This window comes from Cariama cristata, unplaced genomic scaffold (assembly GCF_000690535.1).
Source record: "Cariama cristata isolate BGI_N322 unplaced genomic scaffold, ASM69053v1 scaffold1632, whole genome shotgun sequence".
In the NCBI taxonomy this organism is placed as follows: Eukaryota; Metazoa; Chordata; class Aves; order Cariamiformes; family Cariamidae; genus Cariama; species Cariama cristata.
In genome coordinates, this window is record NW_009605305.1 from 15,920 (window position 1) to 30,613 (window position 14,694).

Genomic DNA, 14,694 nt, shown 5'->3' on the forward strand with positions numbered 1-14,694 from the left:
CAAAAAAATAAATGAATACTTTTTAAAAAAAATTACACTGCTTTATTTTTAATCTCTCAAAGCAGTTACTTCTCATAACCATCAGTGGCTAATATTTTCTATTAGATACCATATCATACTTTTCTCAGTTTTTTCTTCCTTACTGCACATTTGCAAAACGTACGCAACTTTCCTGTAATATAGAAAAGCAAGGACATTTCTATGCAATAAGATAACAATTAGCTTTTCCTCATGTATTTCTAATGAATGATAAAATTGACAATGCTTTCAGATTTAATGCATTTCTTGTTTTGAGATTGATACTAAAATGAATGTAGAGCATCTTGGAATTTTGAGGAAAACTAACTTTTGAAAATACTGTTTTGTTGAATAGACTATGTATCTGATTTAAAGGGGGGGGAAGTATTCCAAATTTCACAGATTGGATGCGGTATATTTGTATTGCACTTCAGCAGACTGTTTTGTCAGGCCTTAGTCAGTTTCCCTGGGCAAGGTAGAATTGATTTTTTTTTTTTTTTTGTTAATCTTGGTCATTCCTGACATGTAGCAAACATTTTTAAACACACCCATTGATGAGGACTTCATAAGTGGGAGTGCGCTTTTTCCAGTGCATAATTGTCATCAAGTTGTGAATGGGTTGTGTTTTTATCGATTAAAATACCTTTCTGGAAATCAGTGGTTAACCTGATAAGGGTCCCTTCCTCCATTATTCCTTATTGCAGTCATCAGCAGTTACTTACAATACTTTTGCCGGTTCCTTAAACAGGTAACCGTATCAGAATCTGTTGATTTGAAAATACTGAGGTTCTTGTGTAGTTCCTGTTCCTTTCCCACTGATTAGAATACATACACACACCAGAAACTTTAAAGCTTTAACTGGTCATAGAGACATTTTGGTTGGAAAAAAAAATGGAAAATGTAATATTTATGCCTGTACTCTAAAAAAATCAATCTTTCTTTGCTGAAGTAAAGTTAAAACAGCTTTATTTTTTAAAATTTGTTCTTAAAGGTATTTTAAATGGGATTCTGTCAGAACATAAATGGAACTTTATGTTGAAATGTATGTGCATAAATCCAAATGCCTAGAATGAACTTTGCCCCATAAAGTACAGCTGCTTTTGAATTTCTTTGGTACTTTGTTAAACAGACATCTTTAAGTGGAAAGGTGCCTGTAAATTTAAAATTAATATTTTCTGCTGAAAATAGTATGATATTTAGCACTTACTGAAAGTAAAATCAAGTAAAGTCCTTTTTCTTAGAATAAATTTTCTCTTCTTTATATTGTGACTGTATCTAATACTGTTTCTTTTTCTTCCCATAGTAGGCTGTGCTGGAACAAAAATGCAATGAAAGAAACACTGGATGAATGAATGAAAAGGCCTGCTTTGCAATCCCTCAGCATGGCGGGACTGCAGCTCATGACCCCTGCTTCCTCCCCAATGGGTCCATTTTTTGGACTGCCATGGCAACAAGAAGCAATTCATGATAACATTTACACGCCAAGAAAATATCAGGTACTAATGACAATACAGTAAGGTCAGAAAAAAGTACAATTAAATCCATTAACTTAATGGAAAAAGAACCAGAGCAGCTGGAGAATGTGCAGTGTTGCACACAGTCTAGGCATGTCTCTTTCATAGCTCCACCTGTTGGGAGTTAATTGCGTCTCTCTTGCTTTAGCTTGGCCATGTTCTGCATTTTTAATATTTCCCATTCCTTCTTCTCAGTTTGCTCTAATGAGCAGAACAACTTTTAAACTTGAGTATTGTCTTGCTGCTCTCTGCCAAATGCTGTTAGGGACAAATACAGCAAACATTACATTCTGCATCTAGTTTGTATGCATACAATAGTGTCTCCTTCCCCCTCTGACCTTCTGTCTTCTGCATAGTAAATCTTGATTTTTTGGTTGACATAATGGTGAAAGCAGCTCAGTAATGTCAGAAACCCCATCAGGGCACTCCTATTTTCATTTTGTTAAGGAAAGCTATTTCTGAATTCTAGAACTTCAGTTCTCTCTGCACTGCAGAGGTGCCTGAAAGCTAGCATTTGGTTAGTACTACTGAAAAGCTTGCATCACCTTGAGCTAGCGTACTTGCTTATTTGGCTGAATTCATGTATGCAGTTAGATTTAAAAGCCCTAGCTTCTTTCTTCACACAATGTATCCAGCAACAGAATCATCTATTAGAAAGATATAGTTAGAAAGCTACTTAAAATAACAGCAAATTGTGATACTAAAGGATTTTAGGTTTAGAAGCTGGACTATATATGGTGTGTATTAATGTGTTTGAAAGACTGACAATACATTGTTATGAAAGAGCTGTGTTAATTCTGTGACACTGGAAAGACCTCTAGAGACACTACTGACTTGTCTGTAGTTTATTTACCACTTGTGTTATTTTTTTGTCAACTTTTTCACTGCATTGCTGCAAGTAAAGACCTTATTATTTTTTAAACCTAGGTTGAACTGCTTGAAGCAGCTTTGGATCATAATACAATAGTCTGCTTAAACACTGGCTCAGGGAAGACTTTTATTGCAGTACTACTCACTAAAGAGCTGTCCTATCAGATCAGGGGAGATTTCAAGAAAAATGGAAAAAGAACTGTCTTCTTGGTCAACTCGGGTAAGAGGAAAAGTATACTAAGTTCCTAAACATGCTGCTAATATTTCCATGGAATATTACTTAATAGAAGTTGTGTGAAAGCAAAGCTGGGAGAAACTTCTGCATAAAGTCTTCAACAGCAAGGATGCTAAACTGATTAAAGAATGTGATGCCTTTCATCTTTTGCATGTAATCCATTTAATACAACCTGTTTATCTCTATGGCATCTTCTGTTTCCTGATTTAAAATTAAGATACTGAATCTGAAGTGCAATTTAGTAACCAATCTGTTTTTTTGCTGGGTTTTACATGGAAGCAGTTGCTATGTACACCTGGTTTGATATTAGTCTAAGCTAGGGATCATGTTATGAAACATGGTGCTAGGTAATGTGATGCACATCTTGAAAATTAATGAATTAAAAGATCTATATGTAATTGAAATTTTTTTAATTTTTTTTATTAAGCAAACCAAGTTGCTCAACAAGTGTCAGCTGTCAGGACACATTCAGATCTTAAAGTGGGAGAATATTCAAGTTTAGAGATAACTGAATCATGGACAAAAGAGAAGTGGAGTCAGGAATTCTCTAAGCATCAGGTAATGTATTAAGTATAAACTGTAATTATAGGCAGAGTCTACAGTAAGTTAGTCTTGATGAGAAGTGATTTCTTCCAATTATACATTAACTTTTTTCCTAAGAGAAATTCAACTTACTAGTATTATTTGTATATGAATTTTGAGGCCAAACATGTATAGGAGTACTCAGGTTGTTTTTAAAAAGCTCTACTTTTAATCCTTTGTTTCCAGTCTCCTGGACTTGTCATTCATGATGGTGTTGATTGCAGAAGAAGTTTTGAGCATGCTTTAAATGACATTAAAATTTTTTTAAATGTTAGGTAGTAAAAAAGATTATAAAACTGAACGTTCTATGAGGATGCAGCACATTCTCTTAGGCATGCGTTTTATTTCTGCCTGTTTGGGTACTATTTCTGTATAGTTCTCTTTTTAGATTGAAAATCATTAGCCTTAATGATAACATTTTCTTTGGTGGTTCTTGGACCCTTTCTGTTATAATCTTTTCTCCCCCCCCCACCCCTGTGCTGACCTAAGTATCTTGCAGTAATACAAATATTTGTAATTTCTGTGTTTTTCTCTCAGTGTTTAGTAACGGCCTATGAAATAGGTCTGAGCAACTCTGACAAGTGAAATTGTTACTATATTTAGTGGAATTCAAAGTTAGTGTAAAAACAGTGCAGAATTTTACCAAGAGACTCACCTTTTTATCTGTGATAATGTACAAGAAATGAGTTTTCCTTTAAAAAGAATTGTGATAACATCCTGCTTTTGTTGCAGCTGCAGGTGGTTATGAGTTTATGAAGAACTGTCTTTCTTGCCAGAGACATGATGATGGGACACATAAGGGACAGTAACTTGCTACAGATTTAATGACATTTGTTCTTTGTAGCCTGACTGGTAGTGATATCATCAGTTTGTTGTATTGATTTTTTTTTCTAGGCATGTTACTGAACATATATGTATATATAAAACCTTCAGACAGATTGCTTTCTCAAGTAGAGAATGTTTTATTTTTCGTCCTTACTTGCTGTATCTAGATGAATAAGAGTCGATATTTGCTAATACTGTCTAGCAAGACCTGCAGAAGGCTTTCCTACTCACCTTGATCTAAGACAGCTTGCACTTTTCTTACACTGACACTTCTTTTTTTTCTTTCAATCTAGGTTCTGGTTATGACATGTCATGTTGCTTTGACTGTTTTGAGAAATGAGTATTTATCCCTGTCAAGTATTAATCTTCTCGTGTTTGATGAGTGCCATCTTGCGATCCAGGATCACCCATACCGTGAAATTATGAAGGTGGGTTTCTGTTGCATGAATGTTTTAATACTAGGTTGAGGAGGAGGAGTCAGATGGGAGGGCTGGAGAAGTGGGAGCCATTTAAGGCAGCTATTGCTACCAAGGAAAAATATCAGTAGAACCATATTTTGGCATATTCTGGGACTGTGAAATTATTAAGACTTCAGTGATATTATGAGATAGAAAAATAGCGTATTTACTCTATTTTACAGTGGGAATTAAAGAAAAATCTGGCATTAACAGAGAAGAGGAGCTGAGTTATGGAATTAGGGGAATATAGTGAATTCATTGATAAAATATTTGAGTTTGGGAATGGGATGTACTAATCAGATTTTATTATTTTTAAAATACTGATTTCTAAAGATGTTTGTAGGGCTCTTTCTGGGATATTCTTGGCTTCATGTAGTATTTGTCTTATATAGTATGAGAGATCTGTGTAATAGGTGTCTTTCCAAATCTCTCTTCCAGTTTAACCAGAGAATGTGTCTCATTTTTTTAGATGATACTTTAGTTTTTACATGGTGTGGAAGTATTACGATACATGTGTCATAAATGTGGCAAGGATATTCTGTACAATGCTAACTGTTTATATTTTCCACATTGTAAATATTTACACTTGAAGGTGATTGCTGTTAAATGTTACTGAGTTTCTAGTTTCACTTCTAGTCAGAATAGAAAATATTCATGCAACCTGTGGTTCCTTTTCCAACACCTGCAATTGAAATACTAGTTTCCAACTAAGCATCTGAGTTTGCGGTCCGCTAGCTTGGGGGTAGACTTGCAGGATAACTCTCCTAAGGTATTTCATTCTATTTTACTTTACAGATCTGTGAGGATTATCCATCGTGTCCTCGAATTTTGGGATTAACAGCTTCCATTTTAAATGGGAAATGTGATCCTGCTGAGTTAGAGGAGAAGATCCAGAAACTGGAGAAAATTTTAAAGAGCAATGCTGAAACTGCAACTGATTTGGTGGTCTTAGACAGGTATGTTGTACAATTATGGCTGTTAAATTGATTCCTGTGTCTTCATTTGGGATAGAGGAATAAACAAGTAGAAATATTTCCACTTTTAAATTTTAGGAAATTTTGTGTGTATGTGATGCCTCTGGGGGGGGGGGAGGAATGTTAAATTGCTTTTTGAATAACTAGAGGTGAAGTACACCTTTCCTTAAAGTTGAGTACAAAGGCTGATTTAAGACCCAACAAAACAGCTAAAAAGAACCCCCAAAAGGCAAACAAACCAAAAAAGACACCCAACCAACCAAACACCCAAAAACCCCAACATACCACCACCACCAAAAAATTCACATTCCACAACACATTTCTGAACTTGTAAATTGCCCTGTCTTATGTTTGGAGAGTAGCTGGTTCATGTTCAGTGTATGTCATAATGTTGATATTTGATTTAGAAAAATGTTGCAACATCCACAGTACAAGATGTTGTTAATGCCAGAAAAGTTGCATAATTATCCTCCTCCCCGACCCCATGAGAAGCCTGGGTTTAGAGACTAATGAAAGACAGAGGGAGATGAGATCATAGAATCATAGAATAATTTGGGCTGGAAGGGACCTTTAGAGGTCATCTAGTCCAACCCCCCTGCGGTGAGCAGGGACATCTCCAACTAGATAAGGTTGCTCAGAGCCCCATCCAGCCTGACCTTGAATGCCTCCAGGGATGGGGCTTCCACCGCCTCTCTGGGTAACCTGTTCCAGTGCTTCACCACCCTCATTGTAAAAATTTTTTTCCTTATGTCTAGTCTAAATCTACCCTCTTATAGTTTAAAACCATTACCCCTTGTTCTGTCACAGCAGACCCTGCTAAAAAGTCTGTCCCCATCTCTCATATAGACCCCCTTCAGGTAGGAAGGCCGCAATGAGGTCACCTCGAAGCCGCCTCTTCTCCAGGCTGAACAACCCCAACTCTCTCAGCCTGTCAATGAAGTAGTACAAACAATATTTAAAAAGCAGAGCAAGTGGGTTTTTTCATCTGTGTTCTTACAGAATGTAGAATCCTATGAATGTTGTTTAAAACAAAGGTGGTGATAATGTGATGATTTGTTGTAGGGGAAAATTGGTGTAAAATGATGCATACGTAGCATGTTTTCTTGCATCAGCTATAATGCATTGTTGAGCTTCAGACAAAGTTAAAGGTGGTTATTTCATGTTCTGGAACAGGTGTTTCGTGGGTGTGTTTAAGTGTATTTTTCTGAACTTGTGTGAACTGTTTGCTTTTAAGAATTTCTCACTTGTAGCTCTGCCATTCAAGAATAGTAATTATTTTACTTGTGTAAGTGTATATATAGACCTAAATTTACATTATGTGGATTGTTTTTGTTTGGCGTGTCAAAAGAATATCCTTTGGAAAACCAAAAGTGAAGATGGTGATCAAGTAAATTCATGCTTTGCCTTATGTTTTCCAATATTTGCAGTGAAGATATTGATATTAACCTCCTTTTTAGGGAGTATATTAGAAGGAAGACTATTTTAGAATGAAGTATTTTCGTATTTGGGGTGGTAGAGATTTTTTTACGTTAAAAGTATTTAACTGTGTAACTATTCATCATTACTAGTTCATGGTAGGAAAAGAAATGTACTTGAATATACTTCATGTTGCTATTATTTGCTGTACAACCTTAACAGGCTGCGGTAGCTTTGACTTTCAGAAGCTGTGTTTAACTTGATCTTTGCCCTCAATTAAGATATACTTCTCAGCCGTGTGAGATTGTTGTAGACTGTGGACCATATACTGACAAAAGTGGGTTATATGGAAGATTATTAAAGGAATTGGATGAAGCACTTACTTTTCTAAATGACTGCAACATATCTGTACATTCAAAAGAAAGAGATTCTACCTTAATTTCTAAACAGGTAAGGACATCAAGCAAAGTGAAAAACCTGGGGAATAGAAATCTTACTACTGTTTTTCTTTGCTATGTATGTTACATTACTGAAACTTTCTAAGCTAGCCATCGTAGACTATCTGAGCAAAAAGACTTCTGATTTTTGTACTCATTAACAGTACTTTTTTTTCATAAATGAGTGCGGCTTGAATGTCAACCACTGATTAGAACTTCATGTAGTTTGAGATTCACATTTGCTTAAGGCAGTAAAATAGCTCTGCACCCTCATGTTCTGGGTCCTTATTTCTGAAGTCAAGAATTTGACATCTTCATGATCTCCCATGACCTTTGAATAATTCAGTACAGAAGAGGAAATAATGCCTCAGGCAGTATTTGGAAAAACTGTACCCAGGTGTATTAAAAAATGATAAAGTAAGAATTCGGGCAAAAATTCCATCTATAGATCTACAGTTCCCACAATTTATCTTAGAACAATATTGTACTAGTGCCATGCCTTGCTGGAATGGAATTTGAACTTCAGGCTTGCCCCTAACTTTCTATGTGTTTACCCCTATGTTGTGATGCGAGATCTCAGAAGGCATGGTGTATTGAGCAGGGACATGTCACACATGAGGTCCAGGCAGCTTTTTTTTCTCTCTTGGGCTTCAGGGTTTGGAATTGCCTCCTGAGCTACAACAGTGTAGATATGTAAGTCCTTGTTTAACAAGAAGTCAGTAGTGAGTCACATTTCTATAATAGTCCATAAGGAAGTTGGAGAACTTACGTATTTCTTCAGCCTAAAGTATTCCCGTTTACTCTAATGTTGTTAGAAACCCAGCACTTTGACACTGTCTGGAAAAAGCTTTGGGCTGGAGGGAAGGGTGATAGGTAAGGCAGCATGTCACAGTTGCATGGGAAAAGGAAGCCCTGGTTACTTTTGTGCTAAACTTAAAATGTAATAGGCTAAAATATAAGTAATGCTGGCAGCTGTGGGCAATCCTCAGGATTTGTGTAGTCTAGAAGAGTGGAATAACTGCTATGCTTCTAATGCACGTAACCCTCTGTGCTTGTTTTCTGATCCAGTAGCTCTCCAAGAAGATGGAGGCACCCATATTAAGAAAAAGAAACCAGTTTTCAGCCTGAGATGCCTTTTTGTCTTGGCACTGGAGAGCATCAGGTCTCTCTATGGAGTTACAATTAGATTAGATAAATTTTGCCCTTAATGAGGTCTTAAAACTAGCAAACTCCAGGGAGGATCGTGTAGAGAGGATGACAACCTGTTCTTTGCTTCCTCACAGAAAGGAAGAAGAACGAGAAATTAAAGCAGCAACTGAAAACTATCATCCTGACCGTTGTTACAGTTCTGTCATAATTCTACTGTTGTAATAGTACATCCAAATTATGAGTCTTTTTAATAGTACTATCAGTGTACCCCATTTCTGGATTCCTGGTTTATTGTTTGACCACTTTGACTCTTCAGGAGGAAACAACTTGCGATCAGAGAAGATCTTGATAGTATTCAAGTGCCTATGCTGTTTTCTCTGAGTAGGGTATAGTTCTCTCTGTTTTTCCTATTCCAGCCACACATACAAACCCCTGATTTTTTTTTTTTTTCTTCCTTTGAGAGGCTGGACTTGCTAAGATTACACTAAGGCCACTGTACAACTTTCTGGTTAGATACTTTTGAAACAGTGGCAACTACCAGTGACAAAGTAAAAATGCCCAGTAAGGCATTTATTTTATTAGTTCTATGTTAAATATAAAGGACAATAACTTCTGCTCTGTTTATCTAGCTACTTCAAGAAGTATTCTCCACTTTAGCATAATTATCTTAAGAGAAATTTCAAATTACAGTTCCACAAAATTGCAAAATATTTGTTAAGCTTGGTTTTTTGAGATTCAGAAATGTACAAAGTTCAAAGTTTAGTTGTAGTAATTTAGGGGGGGAGGGGGAAACTTACTCCATTAGAAACACCCAAGGGCATCTTAATAACAGAAGCACACTTCTAAATATTTTTATAATAGAACAATTGTCATAATCCTTACAAAGATTGTGCTATATGAGAAACAAGATCCCAGTCTTAAATGAATAGTTCATGAATGTACTCTTTGAACTGATATTTGAATTCATTTGTTGTAGATATTGTCAGACTGTCGAGCTGTGTTGGTTGTTCTGGGACCCTGGTGTGCAGATAAGGTAGCTGGGATGATGGTGAGAGAGCTACAGAAGTATATCAAACATGAACAAGAGGAGCTGCACAGGAAATTTTTATTGTTTACAGACACTTTCCTAAGGAAAATACATGCACTCTGTGAAGAGCACTTCTCGCCTGCCTCACTTGACCTGAAATTTGTAACCCCAAAAGTAATAAAGCTGCTTGAAATCTTGCGCAAATATAAACCATATGAACGGCAGCAGTTTGAAAGCGTTGAATGGTATAACAATAGGAATCAGGATAATTACGTATCTTGGAGTGATTCTGAAGATGATGATGAGGATGAAGAAATTGAGGAGAAAGAGAAGCCAGAGACTAATTTCCCATCTCCCTTTACTAATATTTTATGTGGAATTATTTTTGTGGAAAGAAGATACACAGCAGTTGTTCTAAATAGGTAAAGCTTTTTATTTTAAAAAAAAAAAAAAAAAAAAAGGCAGACTGAGCTTGCCAGCACATGGATGTTAATATCATGAATATGTAGGAGATTGTCTTGTATTTTCAGAACTCTGTTTTAAAGTTGGTTTAGGAGATCATACTGGATCTACATAAAGAATAACAAACAAAAAAAAAATTCAGGCTATGCATATATGGGCTGGATGGGAAGAGCATATGTGCCTTTGAAAATTGTACTCAAGGGCTTGGTTTGGACCTGAGCTTGTAATTTGATTCCTTTAGATGGCAAAATGTGAAATACTGTCCTTAACCTGTAAAATAGGCATATACCGATTTGTCTTAATCAGTCTTTAAATTTATATTTGCAATGGATGCTGGAAACTTCTCTAATCTACTGAGTGCAATACTTCTGGAAATTTTTCCATTACCTTACTAAATCACATTATTATATGATCCAAGTCTACAGAATATAAAATTTACCCTTGCACAAGTATCTCTTTAAGATTTACCAGTACTGCTTTAACAGTTAGTGTTTATAAAATGCCTACTCAGTCAAACACTGAGCACCTCCTTACAGTCTCCAGCAAGAAAAATATGAACCCTGGAATATTTGCCAATTTGCAATACTCTAGTTCCTTATCATTTCTTATTCCTGAATGTGCTCTATGTTAGTTATACATAATGCTTAATTGTTAAATGCTGTTTGCAAACTATGAATGACATTTGATTTATTCACCTATCTTGATTTTGGGTTTTTGGTAGGTTTTTTTGATAGTGTGTTAAATGTGTTGTGCAATTTGTTTATTGCATTCTGGGTATCTCTGAATCTGAATCTTCTGTTGTTACCTTTTTGCCTGAGTCAGTAGTTTCAGTGCATAATATATTCTTCGATCTGCAGACTTGCCTATGTATTTTTTGTGAACTGCATCTTTTTTTCTTTGCCTATTTTGCATTTTTAAGTATGTTTACATAAATATGCAATGTGAGGCAAACTAAGCCATTCAGTGAAATGAACATGTTCTGTTAATAACTCCTGAAGAAATAGCATTAACAGATTCTGATAAACTTTTGCTGAGCTGAAATGAGTAGTTCGTTTTCTACAGGGAGTGAACAGATTTATGAAAATTTCTTTCTTCTCTGTGAAGTTATGAATGTGCTATAGATTATACTCTTTTTCCACTGTGTGTTCTTGTAGACTGTGAGTTATGCACTATACTATATCCTAACTGCTATTGAACCTGACAGAATGTGATGTCTAGATCAAATAGGTAACCAAATTCTGCCATCTTTAAGCTTTAGGCACCTTTGGTACAGGTTATTGGCAGCAAAAAATAAAACTGTATGTAAGATTTTATATAGACTCTCAAAATACTCCTTTACTTCATGCAACACAACTGGCCTCAAAATATCTGGATGATCAGCAGACCTGAACTGTTGAAATTAAGACTGAAAGCTTTCAGTGGAGAACCTCACTGTAGGCTAACTTCAGTTGAGGGGATTTAGTTTAAGGGCCTCTGCGGATTGTAGCTATACTTATGCTGTATATACAGGTGGAAAGACTTGTCTCCTGAATAAGGAAGTCATGAGTGTTTGAATTAGTATATCAGAACCACTTGAGCTTCCAGTAATCCAGTATGGATTGTTATACAAAACTAAATTAAAGCAGAAGTATATTTTTTTGTTAAAATATATTTATTATGGTAGTATTTAGAGACTAGAATCCCATTTTATGAAGTCCATGATGCCTGAGGAAGGGCAAAATTCATGGCATGTGTTGTACTTTCTGGGAGAAATGGGTAGGAATTTTCTCTGAAACAGTAATTAGAACTAATCGCTTTCTTTGGAGATCTTTAGTAGCAGACACTGCACATATTGTAAATACTACAAGTTGGGGAGGGGAGGGGAACCAAGCCACCACCAAGAACCCCACAAACCAAAAAACCTCCACTTATTCTTTAATTATTATTACATACAACTGATGAAGTGGCTCACTTACTGTTTTATTTTGTGTATACAGTTGGGTTCTCATGCCTATAAGCTCCTTTTCAGAAGAGAAAACATTTTTTAAAGCCCAGTTTCCTTCCATTCTCATTGCAGTGCCTCTCAGCTCCCTTAGAGAAGGGTATGAAAGCAGAAACTTTTGTATCTATTTGAAAAACAACACCTGTTACCTACCACTGATAATACTACTTTAACCACAAGGTTGAAGTCTTGAATGTTTCTCAAGAACTTGCCAAAGATGTGCATGGTGAAATATTTATTCAGATGTTTTTAGTTGTCCATTTTTATAAGAAGCGAGATACAGTTAGAAGGTTTGAGATGCTTAGTAGGTACTCAAACTGAAGCATATGACTTGACAGAAATGCAGTAATTAGGGGTTTTGTCCAGTTGTTAACCCATACTTTCTTAGTATGTCTGTCTCAAGTGCCTAGACTACACACGGAATTGTGAATCCATTTAGTCTTGAACTAACAAATGGCATGCATTTTAGTACAAGAGGATCCTTGTATTCTATTTCCATAAAGATAACAAGCTATTTGCCACTTTCCCATTCTCTTGCCTGTATTCCCTGTCCATTCTAGTTTTAACGGATTGCGAAGGAAGGAAATCTTCAAGGTGTTTTATGTTCCCATAAATCTCATTTAGAACAGCGACTAGGTAAAGGGGGGAGACTTCAGTGGTTTTCCAAGGGTAGAAAGGGCAGGGAGAACATTGCCATTTTCTGTCTGGTTTGGCAGCAGCTCGCTGGGCAGGTGGTAGGCATGTAGCTGGGAATTGGCACAGCACCTGTCGTCTTATGTGTGAGGCAGAACTGCTAGATATGTAATTAGGAAAGGTTTGAATTACTGTTGGAGATACACAGAGGCAGGCTCTCCTTTAGATATGGGGATCACTTTGTAATGGACATGGTAGATGTGCTATGAGCAAAATGGTACTGCAAGGGATGTAATTTTTTTGTATATGATCCCTTGATTTTTTTATTGGCTTTGCTGCTCAAAAACCTGTCATGTTTGAGAAATCCCAGGTTCTATCTGCTGAAAACAGATCAACTAAGGATGCTACAGCATAATTACTTTGAACAGTGTAATTACACTTTTAAATCCATCAATGCCTAGTTCTAGATTCAGTGCATGATTTATATGAGCAACCTTCTACCTTGTCTATGAAACCAAAACACTGCGGAAGCCAGCCTTTTCTGCTTCTGTAACCTAAAGAAGGACGTAGGGGAATAAACTGAGAGCATAGATGATCCTCACCTCCTTGTTCAGTGTTCCTTTTAAAGAATTAGATTAAATCTTCCAATTGTAGATACATTTGGGTTAATTGCAAAAGTAGTAAACATCTCACTGCGTAGGCTGAGCATTGCTTTTTAGAAAAACAGGTCAACATTTTGTCATTAGTATACCTGAACAGAATATGATTTTTAATGTTAAGGAGAATAACAATCTATGTTTTAACCTAAAAATTAACACCTTATATTGAGGAAACATACTTTGTTGAGGGCGCAGTTACAGGTCTTTCTACTAAAATCAATCATAACTTACAGAAAATGAGATTAACTAAAGCAGTTGTGAGTAGGGTGCCTCAAGAACAGGAAACCTTAAAGTAATATATTGATTTAAAAATATCTGTTTTTACCATGATAGGTCTGAAATGCATGTGATGCATGCACACTCATGCTATGTATATATGCAGTCTGTCTTTTATTATCCTTAGAGAGGTTTTTGCTAGAACTCGTGTTTTTAGAAAAGACTAAGGTCAGTTTATGTGTTTGCATGGCTTAATTGTCATGCTTCCATTTTTTCTTTTAATGTAGTTCTTGCAAACAAAAGATTGTCTCCCATTTCTAGGTTGTGTGACTTCTAAAAATGCATGTAATATTTTTAGGTTGATAAAAGAAGCTGGCAAGCAAGATCCAGAACTGGCTTACATCAGTAGTAATTTTATAACTGGACATGGCATTGGCAAGAACCAGCCTCGTAGCAAGCAGATGGAAGTAGAATTCAGAAAACAGGAAGAGGTAACTTCAAGAAAAATAATTTAAACTAGCAGTACCTTCAGAACCTTTTGGGGTCTTTTTGTGCGTGTCTTCAAAAACAAACTAACAGGCAGAGTCTGAGGCACAGTCACTGGAAGTTCAGGGAATACCCTGGGTTTAACAAATATGCATAGTTATTGGAGATACAGATGTTCTTTGTTAAAAAAAACAAACGTGTTTGGAGACACTGTTATGTCATTACACGAACAGAAATTAAAGCTTCATGTAAAATCATGTTTGCATTTAGTCAGATCATCATCTAATATTTCTGCATTGAGTTAGTAGGAGTATGGTAATACTGTAAAGAAAATCAAGGTTCCTGTCATTTTCAACAGTTAAGCTGGTTTTAATATTTATCTTTGCTAAAAGTGAATTTGGTAAATCATTAAATGATATAAAACCCCATGATTTTGACCTCACTTAAAACTTGTAAAGTATTTTGGAAGTAAATGCATTTATCTGTCATCTCTGGCTGGGTTGTCCTTCTGACCCCACCCCACCCCCCCTGGCCCCGCAAAAAATCTTTCCAAAAAGTTTAGTAAATAGTATAAATATTAGAAGTACCAGCTCTAGAATGTCCTCCACCTCCTGAGGATGTCTTAACCTCAGAAATGGTTGGAAAAGATGCTGTCCTGAAAGCAGTGTTGTTTTTTTTTTTCATACTATAGCTGAAAAATTGTAAATAAATACGTGGGATCCTCTCCATTGCTATAGTGGCTGGGGGAGGTT

The 14,694-nt window shown here is 36.1% G+C and overlaps 1 protein-coding gene across 2 annotated transcripts in view; it reads left to right on the forward strand.

The window, feature by feature from the left end:
- Positions 1-14,694, forward strand: part of DICER1 (dicer 1, ribonuclease type III) — a 46,794-nt gene that overhangs the window by 8,200 nt on the left and 23,900 nt on the right. Inside the window, exons 3-10 of one of the 2 annotated variants that reach the window (XM_009695884.1) lie at positions 1,322-1,514; positions 2,460-2,622; positions 3,065-3,195; positions 4,338-4,472; positions 5,298-5,458; positions 7,174-7,342; positions 9,455-9,927; positions 13,815-13,947. In XM_009695884.1, coding sequence (XP_009694186.1) covers positions 1,371-1,514; positions 2,460-2,622; positions 3,065-3,195; positions 4,338-4,472; positions 5,298-5,458; positions 7,174-7,342; positions 9,455-9,927; positions 13,815-13,947 — 1,509 coding nt within the window. In that variant the 5' untranslated portion in view covers positions 1,322-1,370. The remainder of the gene's footprint in view (positions 1-1,321; positions 1,515-2,459; positions 2,623-3,064; positions 3,196-4,337; positions 4,473-5,297; positions 5,459-7,173; positions 7,343-9,454; positions 9,928-13,814; positions 13,948-14,694) is intronic. The other variant, XM_009695883.1, reaches the window with a different exon arrangement.